Source organism: Petromyzon marinus, chromosome 13 (genome assembly GCF_048934315.1).
Source record: "Petromyzon marinus isolate PM22_M1 ecotype Great Lakes invasive population chromosome 13, UKy_Petmar_22M1.pri1.0, whole genome shotgun sequence".
Taxonomy (NCBI): domain Eukaryota; kingdom Metazoa; phylum Chordata; class Hyperoartia; order Petromyzontiformes; family Petromyzontidae; genus Petromyzon; species Petromyzon marinus.
Window position 1 is genome coordinate 15,206,454 of NC_133679.1, and position 17,619 is coordinate 15,224,072.

The 17,619-nt window shown below is 49.9% G+C and overlaps 1 protein-coding gene across 4 annotated transcripts in view; it reads left to right on the forward strand.

The window, feature by feature from the left end:
* LOC116942085 (cell migration-inducing and hyaluronan-binding protein-like) overlaps positions 1–17,619 on the forward strand; it is a 50,045-nt gene that overhangs the window by 3,918 nt on the left and 28,508 nt on the right. For 3 of the 4 annotated variants that reach the window (XM_076066895.1, XM_076066897.1, XM_076066894.1), the window contains exon 2: positions 17,057–17,277. In XM_076066895.1, the coding sequence (XP_075923010.1) occupies positions 17,220–17,277 (58 nt within the window). In that variant the 5' untranslated portion in view covers positions 17,057–17,219. Of the gene's footprint in view, positions 1–14,837; positions 16,779–17,056; positions 17,278–17,619 lie in introns of those variants that run through there. The other variant, XM_076066896.1, reaches the window with a different exon arrangement.

The window sequence follows — 17,619 nt, forward strand, 5'->3', positions numbered from 1 at the left end:
ACACAGATGACGACACACAGATGACGACACACAGATGACGACACACAGATGACAACACACAGATGACGACACACAGATGCCGTGAAACTCACTTCCCATGGGCGCCCTGGCAAGGGCGCTACCAGCACAAGAAGGTGGTACAGTGAGCGTGGGCTCCACCTGTTCCGTCTGTACGGGATAGAGTGTTGCTCCCTTTAGCGCGTTGGGGGATTTCTCCCGGTGCTCTGATTTCCTCCAACATGTGAACACTCATCACCAATTGCCCGATAACTCCTTCATATGTAGAGGAGCGCAGAGCGTGGGCAAGCGTCGGTGGCGCCGGCTCCTCGCCACCGCGTGACTGCTGCTGCTGCTGCCTCCTTACCCGCTCCTCGTCCGTCTCCTCCTCGCGCCTCCCCCCAGTCGCCACCTTCTCTCTCTCGACTGCGAGCGAGGAGCGACTACAGCGACACGATCACGATGATGACGACGATGATGGGAGTCGGTGAAGCCTGGGCAGGATTAGGGACCCCCCCCTGTCGAGAGGTCGACGGTTCTCGGATGAGGTTACGGATCTCGTCTCTGTCATTTGCCAGGAATGCGCGGAATGCGACCGCATTCACAGTCGCAGCGAGCGCGACAAAGACAAAGATCTCCTGTGTAGCCTTAGACGGGCTGTTGGGGCAAGTGCTGTGCAGGTCGGAACCGCACACGGAGCGGGTCGTGTGGCCACGCGCAGCCGCCTTTGTCTCCTCGGTGCTGATGTTCACAAGCAGAGCATCCGCGCGCGCCGGACTCCGTGTGATCATCCCGGCAGACATTGGCATCGCTCTTCATTGAGGTCACATGGGGAGCTTGGGTCAGGGCAGGGGGTGATGGTGGGGGCACGGGGGCTGGGGGTGATGGTGGGGGCCAGGGGGCTGGGGGTGATGGTGGGGGCACGGGGGCTGGGGGTGATGGTGGGGGCACGGGGGCTGGGGTGATGGTGGGGGCACGGGGGCTGGGGGTCATGGTGGGGGCCAGGGGGATGGGGTGATGGTGGGGGTACGGGGGGATGGGGTGATGGTGGGGGCCAGTTGGGATGGGGTGATGGTGGGGGCCAGGGGGATGGGGTGATGGTGGGGGCCAGGGAGATGGGGTCATGGTGGGGGCCAGGGGGATGGGGTGATGGTGGGGGCACGGGGGTCTGGGGGTCATGGTGGGGGCCAGGGGGATGGGGTGATGGTGGGGGCCAGGGGGATGGGGTCATGGTGGGGGCCAGGGGGATGGGGTCATGGTGGGGGCAAGGGGGATTGGGTGATGGTGGGGGCAAGGGGGATGGGGTGATGGTGGGGGCCAGGGGGATGGGGTCATGGTGGGGGCCAGGGGGATGGGGTGATGGTGGGGGCCAGGGGGATGGGGTGATGGTGGGGGCCAGGGGGATGGGGTGATGGTGGGGGCCAGCGGGATGGGGTCATGGTGTCCTCGGGGTCCCCTGGGGTTGTGGCGATCGATGTGTGTCTGGTTGCGTTGTGCTCCCGGTGCGTGGTTGCGATGGGAGTGTGGTAGGGCCATGCTCGTGTGTGTTCAGGTTATGGTCGGAGGGGAGCGGGGTGATAGTGGGGAGCGGTGGTGCAACAGTTAGCGCAATGTGCTTCGAACCCGGCGACCCGAGTTCAATTTTCGCTCACGACCAATAACAATGTCAGAATATGCGAACCGGTGCTGGGTCTCCCGTATGTCGACTTAGCCCTAAATGAGCACCTGGTGCGGTGTGTAAACATCGCCGCTCTGGATACAAAGGCGGCCGGGCGTGGTGCTGGCCACGCACGCCCCCCTCATGTGCCGTGCCGGCTTTCATAAGTGCTACTCGCTAACAGCACTTGCCCCAAAAGGATCTTAAGTCTATACGGGGGATCTTTGTCTTGTGCTGGTGAGGTTGTGGTAGTGGGTGTGCTAAGGATGTGGTCGGGGTGTTGCTCATGGTGTGGCCGTGGTGGTGGGGGCGTGATCTGGCAAGGCTGGGAGGGGACCCCGTAAAGGGGACCCTGTCCCTGACACCGCTGTCCCCGCGTCTCTGGGTGGGTTCGGGTTGCCACCTTTTCCACTGTCGACCCAGACCCGGACAGACTCCTCAGTCGTCACGCAGTCTATTATCAACACCGTGCAATCAACTTCAACAATAATCATTTGCAATTATCAGGCTGCTTTATATCGTCCAATGTGTAAAGGCGACTTCTCTTGAGATGGCACTTTATTGAAGACACGTTCACGTGACACAGGCGGAGACCCCCACGGCAACAGCCTCGAGTCTCCCGCGCATCTCCCCCTTATATACCAACACGAGGCCACGCCCCCCTTCCCGAACCTTCTCGCTGACTCTGGACCCTCGCTCCACCGGCAGACTCCACCGTCCTCTTCCGTCACGTGACCACGCTCCCTTCTCGACCATTCCCGTACCCACCAGTCCCTTCGCACTCACAGCTAACTCCCCATGTCATTACCCCCCGTGGCCACTAGTGCATTCGCACTGTAGGCTGACTCCCCTGTCGTTACCTCCCGTGGCCACTAGTCGACTCACACCGCATGGTGACTCTGCTGTAATTACACAACAATTCCTGCCACCTGAACACAAGTGCCAACTCCCAGATCAGAATTCCGGTCAAACCCGGGCAGGTGGCAACCCGAATGTCGAACGATTCACTCTTGCCCCGCCCCACCTCTCAACCACCCCAGCTTCCTTGGCGATTCAATTCATAGTCGATAATATAATCAATTTCATAATCTAGTTTTATTGCATTGTTTAATTGTGGTCAATGTAGCGGCCACTAGTGTCTGCATGGTTCATGTGATATGATTGTGGCCAACGTCAGATTAATAATGTGAATCGGTTAATCGATTCATCCATCCAATACACAAAGACAAAGATCCCCCGTGTAGCCTATACGGGCTGTTTGGGCAAGTGCTGTTAGCGAGCACCTATGAAGGCCGGGGGATGGTGTTGGGTGGCGTGGCTAAAAGCACGACCGGTCGCCTTTGTCTCTCCAGCGCTGATATTTACACACTATACCAGGCACTCATGTTTAAAGGCTGAGTCGACCAAGGGGAGACCCAGGACCGGTTCAAATATTCGCTACTAATGATTGGTCGTGAGCGGGAATCGAACTTGGGTCGTCGGGTTCTCAGCGCAGCTTACTAACCACTGTGTGTACACAACAACAACAACCGCCATTCGCCACTAAGTGGCGGTGACGTCACCACGACGCTTGGGCTCGGCTATGTGCACGTTAAGGCCACGTGAAGTGTCGAACGCCCGTTGGCAGGTCACGGGGCAGAACCTGGGTTCCATGGGTCGACTGACTAAGATGACTGGCCGATGCACCACCTGTGCCCCTACTGTGCCAACTTGCTGTGTTGTGAGGGTCCCTCTTTTGCCCTCGATTGTTGCTGGAGGGCGACTGCCTCCAACTGCCCGGTAGCATCCTTCACGAGCCTCCCTTACAGAGGCCGATCTTGACACTGCTGGTACCAGTCATTGGCAAGTCCACTCAGCTCCACATCCTCTTGTAGCACATCACTTCATCTCTTCTCTAGCCCGTGCCATGCCCGTTTAGTCCCCTCTATCCGGCCAAACAAAAGCTGTTTAGGCATGCGGTGGCTGGGCATGCGGGCTACATTACCCAGCTAACGCAGCCTTGTCTTCTGGAAGAGCTAGCTGATAGGATTTTGTCCAGATCTTTCAAAGATTTGTAAGCTCCTCAAACAATCCAGCCTGGTTAAACCCAGAATGGATCGTAGGCAGGCAAGCCTACATGTTTCTAACCAGCGAAGCTGTTCCATTAGGGAGGTCCACGTTTCGCAAGCATAGAGAAGGGAGGGCATGACCGTGGCCGAGAAGACCTGAAGCTTCGCGTGGAGCGACAGACCAGGTAGCTTCCGCACAGCGTTACGCAGCAGATGTAAAGATAATGCCGCTTAGCTGATACGGATTGAGACCTCTGCTATCAAACCAGAGCCGGTCATGAGCACACTGCCCAGGTATGGAAAACTCTCCACTCTCTCCACAACTACCTCATTACCAATTGGGAGTTGTTGGGGTGGAGTGTCTGATAGTACAAAATACCCAGGCAGGTGCTTAGTTTTGGTGGGACTGATGGTAAGGCCCCAACTCTTAGTGACACATTCCAGTTTCAGCAGCAGTGCCTCCAACTCCTCCATGTTATGTATCTGCATACATAACATGGTTTACCAATAGTCATTCATCCTTTGACCGCACCCGGGCATCGATCAGCCTCCCATTGTATCTGTACCAGATGGAAATTCCCCCGGTACACCCATCAAAGGCTTCACGAAATACGTGGTCGAAACAGATGTTAATTAATGTGGGAGCCAGAAGACATCCCTGTCGCACCCCAAGGTGAACAGGAAATGGCTCCGACTCCGGGCCACGTAGTTTTACCCGGGCCTGCTCATCATCATGAAGGTCCTTAATGATTTTCAGCAGAGAGTCAGGGACTCCGAAAGCATGACGAACAACCCAGAGCCCAGGCCTACTTATGGTAGCATAGGCCTTGACCAGGTCAATAAAGCAGAGATGTAGGTTTTGTTGGAATTTCCTACACCTCCGCTGTAGCAGATGGACAGAAAATATGGCATCTATGCAGGACCGCCCTTTCCTGAAACCATATTGGGGCTCCGCAATCCTCTCCTCAGCGTGCCTGGCAAGGCGATGTTGAATAATCCTTGCCAGGACCTTTTCCCGGCACACTGAGGAGTGAGATGCCCCTGTGGTTGTTACAGCCTGTGCGATCCCCCTTCTTAAAGAAGGGGGACCGCACAGGCATCCTTCCAATCCTGTTGAACCCGTCCAGTGGTCCAGACTGTTATTATGATGTCATGTAGGGCAGTCTGCGCACAAATGCCACCCTCCCTCAGCATTTCGCTTGGGAGATCATCTCTGCCCGGTGCTTTTCCTGCTCTCTGACTCTGGATCGCCCTCTGTACTTCAACGGATCGCACCTCAGCCAGCCACTCACAGGGGGTAACTACATCTTCCAATATTCGAGGTACGGCAACCTCAGCAGGGTCATCACCACTTTGCCCCATGATGTTTTCCAGGCTGAGAGATTTGTCTTCCCCCAAGACCTCACATAAATGCTTAGCAAATCTGCAAACCTGTTCCTGGGGGTCAGAGATTAGATCACCTTTCTTTCCCCTAATGATGGTGATAGCTGTGGGGCTGCAAGTAAATTTTGTCGATGGCTTTAAAGAGTGATTTGTGATCGCGGGCCACTGAGGCAGACTCTCTCCTCAGCAACCCACGACCACCACCCACCTTTGCAGTGCCTCACGGCTCTCCGAACCTCAGAGTGAAGGATGCGGTAAGCCTCCTCATACTCTCACGTGGGATGCTGTAAACGGCAGGAGTGGGCCTGTGGCTTTTTCTCAGCCAGCCTGAACACCTCCTCTGTCAGTCAGGGTATCTTGGGAGGTTTGGACCGTGTACCCAAAGCAGCCATTGCAGCTGCATGAGCCACAATCCTAAACCTTGCCTATTCCCCTCAACATCAGGAGTGGGGGGGGCGATGCCAACCCCAGCTGCAAGCGATGATGAAATTCTCGCTTGCAACTTTCATCAGCTAGCTGAGATCAGGCCACTGTGGGTTTTAATAGGGTCCTTGGTGTACACCCACCACCGGAGTGGAAGAATGGCAGGCGCATCTTACAGATGACAAGCTGATGGTCAGTCGGCAGATCAGCTCCACAGTAGGTCCTGGTGTCAAGGATATGGGCCTGCATCCGCTGTTTCTTCACTACATAGTCCAGCAGATGTTCTTGCTTGGACCCGGCGTGCATCCATGATGTTGTGTGGATGCGCCGTTTCCCAAACAGCGTATTGGTAATTACAAGCCGATGGGCTGCACAAAAGTCTAGCAGTCTCCTACCGTTGTTATTGAGCTCATCTGGTCCATGCCTTCCAATCACTCCAGACCAGGTGCCAGGATCATGACTAACTCGGGCATTAAACTCACCCAACAAGATGACTCTATCCCGAGGGTCCACTTTAGCTAGTACCTGTGACAGGAGGTCATAGAAGGCATCTGAGTCATCGGCCTTGTCTGCATCCCTCCATTGATCTTCGGTGGTGGCATAAGTAAACATGACCACCACTCCTCGCCTCTGGTTGATGGGAAGGCGAGCCCAAAGTAGTCTGGGGCTTACAGCTTCCCACACCTCACCACCACGCTCCCATGCCCCCTTCATTATTTTGTTCAGAAGAGCCACTCCTTGTTGTTTGGCAGTCTCCTGCCCCGAGTAGAGGACTGTCCACCCCTCATGGTAGCAGGAGCCAGAGCCGTCCACCGGATCTCCTGTACACACACATGTACAGTGAGGGAAAAAAACTATTTGATCCTCTGCTGATTTTGTACGTTTGCCCACTGACAAAGAAATGATCAGTCTATAATTTTAATGGTAGGTTCATTTGAACAGTGAGAGACAGAATAACAACAACAAAATCCAGAAAAACGCATGTCAAAAATGTTATAAATTGATTTGCATTTTAATGAGGGAAATAAGGATTTGACCCCTCTGCAAAACATGACGTAGTACTTGGTGGTAAAGCCCTTGTTGGCAATCACAGAGGTCAGACGTTTCTTGTAGTTGACCACCAGGTTTGCACACATCTCAGGAGGGATTTTGTCCCACTCCTCTTTGCAGATCTTCTCCAAGTCATTAAGGTTTCGAGGCTGACGTTTGACAACTCGAACCTTCAGCTCCCTCCACAGAATTTCTATGGGATTAAGGTCTGGAGACTGGCCAGTCCACTCCAGGACCTTAATGTGCTTCTTCTTGAGCCACTCCTTTGTTGCCTTGGCCGTGTCTTTTGGGTCATTGTCATGCTGGAATACCCATCCACGACCCATTTTCAATGCCCTGGCTGAGGGAAGGAGGTTCTCACCCAAGATTTGACGGTACATGGCCCCGTCCATCGTTCCTTTGATGCGGTGAAGTTGTCCTGTCCCCTTAGCAGAAAAACACCCCCAAAGCATAATGTTTCCACCTCCATGTTTGACGGTGGGGATGGTGTTCTTGGGGTCATAGGCAACATTCCTCCTCCACCAAACACGGCGAGTTGAGTTGATGCCAAAGAGCTCCATTTTGGTCTCATCTGACCACAACACTTTCACCCAGTTGTCCTCTGAATCATTCAGATATTCAATGGCAAACTTCAGACGGGCATGCATATGTGCTTTCTTGAGCAGGGGGACCTTGCGGGCACTGCAGAATTTCAGTCCTTCACGGCGTAGTCTGTTACCAATTGTTTTCTTGGTGACTATGGTCCCAGCTGCCTTGAGATCATTGACAAGATCCTCCCGTGTAGTTCTGGGCTGATTCCTCACCGTTCTCATGATCATTGCAACTCCACGAGGTGAGATCTTGCATGGAGCCCCAGGCCGAGGGAGATTGACAGTTCTTTTGTGTTTCTTCCATTTGCGAATAATCGCACCAACTGTTGTCACCTTCTCACCAAGCAGCTTGGCAATGCTCTTGTAGTCCATTCCAACCTTTTTCTTTGGTTCTTTCGCTAAAGTCTCGTAGAATGAGAATAAAATAATAAAATAAGACAATAAAATTTCTGACGAGAAATACAATTCTCACGAGAATTTTATTGGCTGATTTTATTTTATTATTTTATTCTCATTCTACATAACTTTACCGAAAGAACCAAAGAAGATGAATCCTTGCAGTCACGAAAGCTTTAAATCGAAATTCATTCCAGCCTTGTGTAGGTCTACAATCTTGTCCCTGACATGGTGGAGAGTTTGGAATCTGATTGATTGATTGCTTCTGTGGACAGGTGTCTTTTATACAGGTAACAAGCTGAGATTAGGAGCGCTCCCTTTAAGAGTGTGCTCCTAATCTCAGCTCGTTACCTGTATAAAAGACACCTGGGAGCCAGAAATCTTTCTGATTGAGAGGCAGTCAAATACTTATTTCCCTCCTTAAAATGCATATCAATTTATAACATTTTTGACATGCGTTTTTCCGGATTTTCATGTTGTTATTCTGTCTCTAACTGTTCAAATAAACCTACCATTAAAATTATAGACTGATCATTTCTTTGTCAGTGGCAAACGTGCAAAATCAGCAGGGGATCAAATACTTTTTTTCCCTCACTGTACATACACACATACCTGTACGCACCTGTATACACACACCTGTCTGTACACACACACACACACCTGTATACACACACACAAGACAAAGATCCTCCTATCGTCTTTTAACAGACTGTTGGGGCAAGTGTTGTGAGCGAACACATATTAAGGTTGGCACGGCACACGAGGGGGCGGGTAGCCAGCACCACACCCTGCCGCCTTTATCTCCCCATTGGTAATGTTTACACACCACACCAGGGACTTATTTGAGGCTGAGTCGACCTAGGGGATGCCCATTATCGGTTCAGATAATCGTCACTGATGTTGGCTGTGAGCGGGAATCGAACTTTGGTCGCTGGGTTCGTAGCGCAGCGCGCTAACGGCTACACTACCGCTCCCCATACACACACACACACCTGTACACACACCTGTACACACACCACACACCTGTACATTACTCGGTATTCTTACAGGTTGAGGGACGGAGTGTGTGCCTGTTGGGGAGGTTTGGCTGCGGCTGTCAGTGCACGGCAAGTGGGGCTATCGGGTGGTCCGAGTGGGGGGAGGGGCAGACGGGTGCCCCCCATCATGCCCCCATCCCCTGCACTCTCTTCTCCAGTGGGGGTATTATTAACAGGCCTAATCCCACTCACGTGCATCGTCACACATACACACACTCACTTGCTATATACAGACCACAAAGACAAAGAACCCCCGTATAGCCTTCACCGACTCTTGAGGCATCTATGAAAGGCCGGCACGGCACACGAGGGGGTGGGTGGTCAGCACCACGCCCGGCGGCCTTTGTCTCCCTAGTGGCAAATTAGGTTTAGTCGACCTAGCGGAGGCCCAGGGACCGATTCAGACATCAATCGCCACTGATGTTGGCCGTGGCCGGAAATAGATTTGGGGTCACCGGGTTCCAAACGCAGTGTCCTACAAATAAAGACAAAGATTCCCCAATATAGCCCTCCGCGTCTCTACTGAACATGAAATGCAGACAATGGACAACAGACACGCACACGTCAGCAATTACAGTCACACAGACACACTACGCATACTGTAGACGGAAGCACAGAGCCTCTGGAGACTATGTACATTGACACAGATGCCCGGGTTCGTAGCGCGGTGGTGCACGAACCACTGCACCACCGCTCCCCTTACAGACAATACACAACACACAAATATAACAACAACTTCCGTCCACCACTAAGTGGTCGTGACGTTCCCACGGCGCTTGTGCCATGCTAGGTGCACTTTGAGGCCACGTGAAGTGTCGAATTCCCGCTGTGACAGGAGGTCACGGAACAGACCCAGGTGCCACGGGTTGACTGACTGACATATAGAACACACACACACACTGTGTACGGCAGCAGTCACACACTGTGTGTGCACCGTGGACGTGCAGTCTGTAGGAGACGAGAGCAGGGAGACACTGGGCGGCTCTGTGTGGACGCGGATAAAGGCAGCATTGATGCGGCCGGGCTGCCGCGTGTCTTTGTGTACACGTGACACGTGCCTGGGAGCGGTGGCGCGGTGGTTAGCGCACCGCGCTTCGAACCCGGCTACCCGAGTTCAATTTTCGCTCGCGACTAATAAGAGCGGCGCATAATCTGAACCAGACCTCTGGGTCTTTCCTGTGCCGATTCAGCCTGACATGAGTACGTGGTGAGTACATGAGTACGTGGTGAGTACATGAGTAATTCTAGATTTAAAGCTTTCGTGACTGCTAGGATCCATACCCTTTGGTTCTATTGGGTAAAGTCACGTAGGTGAAAATAAAATAACAAAAAATCACGACGTTTCGGCCACAACACAAGCGGCCTTCATCAGGTGAAGGGACGAGACTGTCTGGAGGACAGCGCTGGAGTGAGAAAAGCCACGCTTAGATCACGACCTTTAAGCTGTGTGAGAAGAAAACAAAGCGCCTTGACAAAGGAATTAGCATAAAATTTAGCATTGAAATGGCTCATTGAAATAGCTAAGTTAAAGTATACACATCCGCAGAGGTACCCCTTAACAAAGGAATTAGCATATAATTTAGCATTGAAATAGCTGAGTGATTAGCTTGTAACTGGTCACAGAAATAGCTATGTTAAAGTCAGAGCATATACATTCACCGAGGCACCTAGTACTAATCAAACAGGAGAATTTAGCGAAACACAACCACGCTCAGACAGCGGATCTTTAAACTGTGTGCGAGCAAACAAGGTGTTCTGACAAAGAAATTAGCATAAACAATAGCATTTGATTGGCCGATTTTAGAAAAGAGGTGGTGTACGTGCCGGTGGACTTGCCGTTTGGCGCGGTGGGGGGGGGGGAGTTTACCTATTGATGGTGTGAAAAGGGAATTTATAAGAGCTGCGAAAGTTTGGGGTACCACTACTTGAAAAAATATACTGTACCATTGAAATTAGTTTAATGTTTAGTTCGATTTAGAACATCTTTCCAATGGTTGCTTAATTTGAAACCATCTTCTCGGTTGAAATTATGTCTGTGTTTGTAGATCTGAATTGCTTCATGAACAAATCTCTGATAAAAGCCCGTGGGTTTGCAAAGAACCTTGGTATCGGAGAAAATTATATCGTGATCCCCCACAGCGTTGTAACAGTGATCAGCCACGGCAGAAGAATTCGTTTTGCCGTGTTTCAAATCTGATTTGTGCTCGCGAATTCGGTCAGAGACATGTCGCTTTGTCTCCCCGATATAGCAATCACCGCAGGTACAACTCAATTTGTAAACCCCGGGGTACTGTAAGTCAGGAATGACATCCTTCACGGATGGGATCAGATCACGAATTTTGTGTACTGTATTGAACCGGACCTGGATCCTGTGTTTGTTTAGAATTTTGGAAATATTTTTAGTAACGCCTCCTATATATGGAAGTGTGATGGTTTTGACCGGACTATCAAGTGGTTGTTTCTGTATGGAGGGAGAAACAGCTTGGCGGATGGTACGGTCAGAGTAAGCATTCCTTTTGAGGGCCAGGTGTACATGTTTTAATTCACTGGTCAGGTGGTGTTGGTCCGAAATGCAATGAGCCCTATGGTATAAAGTTTTGATGAGATAATTATTTTGGGCTGGGTGGTGGTGGGAATCAAGTTTCAAGTAGGAATCTGTGTGGGTGGGTTTCCTGTAGACAGAATGCCCAAATGAGCCATAAGGTCTCCTCTCAAACAGAACATCTAAGAATGGTAGCTTGCCATCTTTCTCCACTTCCATGGTGAATTTGATGGCGGGATGTCTGGAATTGATGTGGTGTAGGAAAAGGTTCAGAGCTGGGAGGACATGTGGCCAAATGACGAAAGTGTCATCCACATATCTCTTCCACAGGGAAGGTCTGAGGGTGGAAGTCTGGATGGCGTCTGATTCAAATTTCTCCATGAAAATATTGGCTATCACTGGTGATAAGGGGGATCCCATGGGGGTACCCTCATTTTGTTTGTAGAAGGAGCCATTCCAAGTAAAGTGGGTATTGTTGAGGCAGTGCCTAACCAGTGCAGGTGTGTCAGGGTCTAGTCCATGTTGGACCAAATTTTCAATTATTTCAATGGTATCAGGTACTGGGACCTCGGTGAACAAAGAGACCACATCGAAGCTGACAAGGATATCGTCAGGGGACAGTACAACGTCTTTGACCATAGAGACCAATTGGGCTGAGTTAAGTACTGCTGAGGCGGTCTTGCCAGTGAAAGGCAGCAAGGTATCTGACAGAAAACGGGCTAGTCTATAGGTAGGGGAGTTGATCGTGGATACGATGGGTCGAAGTGGGGTGTCTTCTTTATGAATCTTGGGAAGACCATAGAATCTAGGGGGTCTTGCAGCAGAAGGTTTTAGGGAGGACGTTTAGTTGGGTCGATTAGGGAGGTCGAACTTGTGATGATCTTTTTGGTTTTTATCGCTAGGCTATTAGTAGGGTCATGATTGACCTTGACCTTCCTCAAAAGATGCCGCGATCACAAGGTAATACCCATCGCTTTCACACTCACTTCTGCTGCTGTATCTTCTCCGAATTCTAAACAGATTCTGCTTAAGGCCAGCCTATCTTTAATCTCAGAGAGGATAAGGCTACTCCGATTTGAACTCGATACTTTAGACAGGACTCTCCTACAAGCTCATTTAATGTTAACCCAAAAAATGTCACCTTATGATTGGAATCACGTAGACAACATGACTGCTTCTTCTGCTGAGTCACTGTCAGTCAAATGTAAAGCTAACCTGATTTCTAAATTCAACCACCTATCAAAGAAGAACCCAGTTCCACATATAACAAAACTAGATGTTAACAAAATCGTCATTAATCAGAGTAGCACCCCGATTTCGGAGGTGCTACTCTAGGGGACTAAATTTTGCTGTGACCTCAAAACACATACCAATAGATGATATCATCTCTCAGGTCGATGTAGCCCTCAAAGGCGTAGGACACATCCAAGCAGACGTTGCGAGAGCTGAAATAGCCACTATTCTTAAGAATGCTAAGAAACCCATTAGTAACATCAGCAAAAATGAACGCTCTGAACTCGCGAATTAAAAAAAAACAGAAGTGATATAGTCATCCTCTCAGCCGATAAAGGCAACGCTACTGTTATTATGGATAAAGATTCATACAACAACAAAATCCAGAATCTGCTCAACGATGGAAGTTACTCAAACATAAAAAATGACCCTACTAATAGCCTAGCGATAAAAACCAACAAGATCATCACAAGTTCGACCTCCCTAATCGACCCAACTAAACGTCCCTCCCTAAAACCTTCTGCTGCAAGACCTCCTAGATTCTATGGTCTTCCCAAGATTCATAAAGAAGGCACCCCACTTCGACCCATCGTATCCACGATCAACTCCCCTACCTATAGACTATCCCGTTTTCTGTCAGATACCTTGCTGCCTTTCACTGGCAAGACTGCCTCAGCAGTACTTAACTCAGCCCAATTGGTCTCTATGGTCAAAGACGTTGTACTGTCCCCTGACGATATCCTTGTCAGCTTCGATGTGGTCTCTTTGTTCACCGAGGTCCCAGTACCTGATACCATTGAAATAATTGAAAATTTGGTCCAACATGGACTAGACCCTGACACACCTGCACTGGTTAGGCACTGCCTCAACAATACCTACTTTACTTGGAATGGCTCCTTCTACAAACAAAATGAGGGTACCCCCATGGGATCCCCCTTATCACCAGTGATAGCCAATATTTTCATGGAGAAATTTGATTCAGACGCCATCCAGACTTCCACCCTCAGACCTTCCCTGTGGAAGAGATATGTGGATGACACTTTCGTCATTCGGCCACATGGCCTACCAGCTCTGAACCTTTTCCTACACCACATCAATTCCAGACATCCCACCATCAAATTCACCATGGAAGTGGAGAAAGATGGCAAGCTACCATTCTTAGATGTTCTGTTTGAGAGGAGACCTGATGGCTCATTGGGGCATTCTGTCTACAGGAAACCCACCCACACAGATTCCTACTTGAAACCTGATTCCTACCACCACCCAGCCCAAAAGAATTCTCTCATCAAAACTTTATACCATAAGGCTCATTGCATTTCGGACCAACACCACCTGACCAGTGAATTAAAACATGTACACCTGGCCCTCAAAAGGAATGGTTACTCTGACCGTACCATCCGCCAAGCTGTTTCTCCCTCCATACAGAAACAACCACTTGATACTCCGGTCAAAACCATCACACTTCCATATATAGCAGGCGTTACTAAAAATATTTCCAAAATTCTAAACAAACACAAGATCCAGGTCCGGTTCAATACAGTACACACAATTCGTGATCTGATCCCATCCGTGAAGGATGTCATTCCTGACTTACAGTACCCCGGGGTTTACAAATTGAGTTGTACCTGCGGTGATTGCTATATCGGGGAGACAAAGCGACATGTCTCTGACCGAATTCGCGAGCACAAATCAGATTTGAAACACGGCAAAACGAATTCTTCTGCCGTGGCTGATCACTGTTACAACCCTGTGGGGGATCACGATATAATTTTCTCCGATACCAAGGTTCTTTGCAAACCCACGGGCTTTCATCAGAGATTTGTTCATGAAGCAATTCAGATCTACAAACACAGACACAATTTCAACCGAGAAGATGGTTTCAAATTAAGCAACCATTGGAAAGATGTTCTAAATCGAACTAAACATTAAACTAATTTCAATGGTACAGTATATTTTTTCTCAAGTAGTGGTACCCCAAACTTTCGCAGCTCTTATAAATTCCCTTTTCACACCATCAATAGGTAAACTCCCCCCCCCCCCCACCGCGCCAAACGGCAAGTCCACCGGCACGTGCACCACCTCTTTTCTAAAATCGGCCAATCAAATGCTAATGTTTATGCGAATTTCTTTGTCAGAACACCTTTTTTGCTCGCACACAGTTTAAAGGTCCGCTGTCTGAGCGTGGTTGTGTTTCGCTAAATTCTCCTGTTTGATTAGTACTAGGTGCCTCGGTGAATGTTTATGCTCTGACTTTAACATAGCTATTTCTGTGACCAGTTACAAGCTAATCACTCAGCTATTTCAATGCTAAATTCGATGCTAATTCCTTTGTCAAGGGGTACCTCTGCGGATGTGTATACTTTAACTTAGCTATTTCAATGAGCAATTTCAATGCTAAATTTTATGCTAATTCCTTTGTCAAGGCGCTTTGTTTTCTTCTCACACAGCTTAAAGGTCGTGATCTAAGCGTGGCTTTTTTCACTCCAGCGCTGTCCTCCAGACAGTCTCGTCCCTTCACCTGATGAAGGCCGCTTGTGTTGTGGCCGAAACGTCGTGATTTTTTGTTATTTTATTTTCACCTACGTGACTTTACCCAATAGAACCAAAGAGTATAGTGCATGAGTACGTGGTGAGTACGTGGTGAGTATATGAGTACGTGGTGAGTACGTGGTGAGTACATGAGTACGTGGTTAGTACGTGGTGAGTACGTGGTGAGTACATGAGTACGTGGTGAGTACGTGGTGAGTACATGAGTACGTGGTGTGATCTGTAGAAAGTCGGCGCTGAGGAGACAAAGGCGGCCGGGCGCGGTGTTAGCCACATCGCCTTCTCGTGTGCCGGGTCTGCCTCGATAGGTGTTCGCTAACATCACTTGCTGTAAGCGAACACCTTGTAGGTCTCAATTAGTAAGGAATTGTAATAATAATGCCACCTCTCTGGTTTCTCTATGCACTATGGAGAAGGGCCATTGCCCGATTTGTTGCCCATTATGTACTGCAGTTTGTTCTTTTAAGGTCACACGAACCCACGCAGTGTTATTGACGAACGCGTTGCGTTTGTATTATTATTAAAGTCTGTGCGATTTCTGGTTGTCACACACTCGGTCACCTGCAAACAATGCGCATTCCACATGGTTGCCGCTAGGGGGCAGGCGTGTCACGTGGTCAAGACATCACGGCGGACGTTGCCCGACTGCACATCGGAAGAGCCGCGAGCAGCCGAAATTCGTCGTTATTGTTGTTGTTGTTGTCATGATTGTTGTTGTTGACTGCAGAGACCGAGGGGCACGTGTGAACGGGCGAAGCTGCGATGCAGCAATCGCTGTGTGCATCGCGGCGATGTGCATTGTCAATCGGTGGATCGGCTGCAGTCAGAATCAGAATATTTATTACACTGCAGTCAGAATCAGAATATTTATTTACACTGCAGTCAGAATCAGAATATTTATTACACTGCAGTCAGAATCAGAATATTTATTTACACTGCAGTCAGAATCAGAATATTTATTTACACTGTGGAGGAATCAGAATATTTATTTACACTGTGGAGGAATCAGAATATTTATTTACACTGTGGAGGAATCAGAATATTTATTTACACTGTGGAGGAATCAGAATATTTATTTACACTACGGGAGGAATCAGAATATTTATTTACACTGTGGGAGGAATAAGAATATTTATTTATTTACACTGCGGGAGGAATCCGATGAGCTGTGGATGATCAGTAGGGTCGGGTCAGAAAGTGTAAGATAGAGGAATGGTAAGCAAGTCACAATACATAAATAATAAACATAGGTACAAATAGCAGATTTACATAAATTCCTGCACATTTTTCAACACGAAATGCAAGCTTGGGCAATGCAGCATTCAGTCAGCAGGCCATAATGTGAGTCGGCTTGTCGCTGCACAGGAAGCTCCAGGTCTTTTCGGCCACGGTTATGCCTTCCGTTCTCTATGCTTTGCAACACGTGGAGCCCTCTGAAGGAACATCTGCGCCGGTATCAAACATTTAGGCTGGCCTGCCTATGCTCCATCCTGGGCTTAACCAGGCTAGATTGTGTGAGGAGCGCACAGATTCTTGAAAGGTCTGGACACATTCCCATCGGTGAGCTCCTCCGACAGGCGAGGCTACGTTCTTGGGGTCACGTAGCCCGCATGCCCAGCCACCGCACTCGCAAGCGGTGGCTGGGCATGCTTATAGAGCGGGCTAAATGGGTGCGACACGGGCTAGAGAAGAGATTGACAGATCTGGAGCAGCGTGGACGTCCCGATGACCTGTACCAGAGGTGTCAAGATCGACCTCTGTGGAGGAGGCTCGTGAAGGACGCTACTGGGCAGTTGGAGGCAGTCGCCCTCCAGCAGTAATGGAGGGTGGAGGACGCTCACAACAACGAGCAGAGCGCCGGGCGACTAAACCGCTGTAAGTTGGCATCGTGGGGAGCACAGGCGGTGCATCTCAGTCAGTGGACCCATGTCACCTGGGTCTGTCCCGTGCCTCCTGCCAGTAGAGGACCTTCGACACGTCACGTGGTCTCACGTTGCACCTAGTCTGGCACAGGCGCTGTGGTTACGTCACCCCCCCCCCCCCCCCCCCAATTAGTGTTGTTGTGTTGGTTTCGTATTTACTCAACGTATAGTTCACGTGTTTACCTGAATGCGGTTACCTGTCCCCTCCACCCCTCCCCCACCGTGCTGCAGGAACTGAGAGCCCAGGTGGAGGATTCGCGATGCGGAGAAGAGGTTAGAGGAAGAGGTGGACGAAGAGAGAGTAAATGTGAAGACGAGGAGGGGGACAGAGGCACTAGAGAAGGAGAGGAGGAGGGTGGAGTGAGAGGAGGAGTGGTCACGTGCCCCTGGAGCCATGAGACTCGGGTTTGTCCTCTGCTGGTGTCTCATTCACTTGGGCGCCTCGCGGGCAGGTGATGACACCTCCTCATCACCACCTCATTACACAGTGTCCCCTCATCACACACCTCATTACTCACATCATTCCTCACACACCTCATCACACATCACACACCTCGTCACTCCTTATCACCCACCTCGTCACCTCCGTCGACACACAATGTCCCCTCATCACACACCTCATTACTCACATCACTGCTCATAACCCACCTCATCACTAAGCTCATCATCTCCATCTATACACAGTATCACCCCATCGTTCACGTCATCACACGCTTCACGTATAAACGTTATCACCTCCATATTTAGAACCCAAACACGTCATCATCTTCATCTGACCACCTCACAATGTTTGT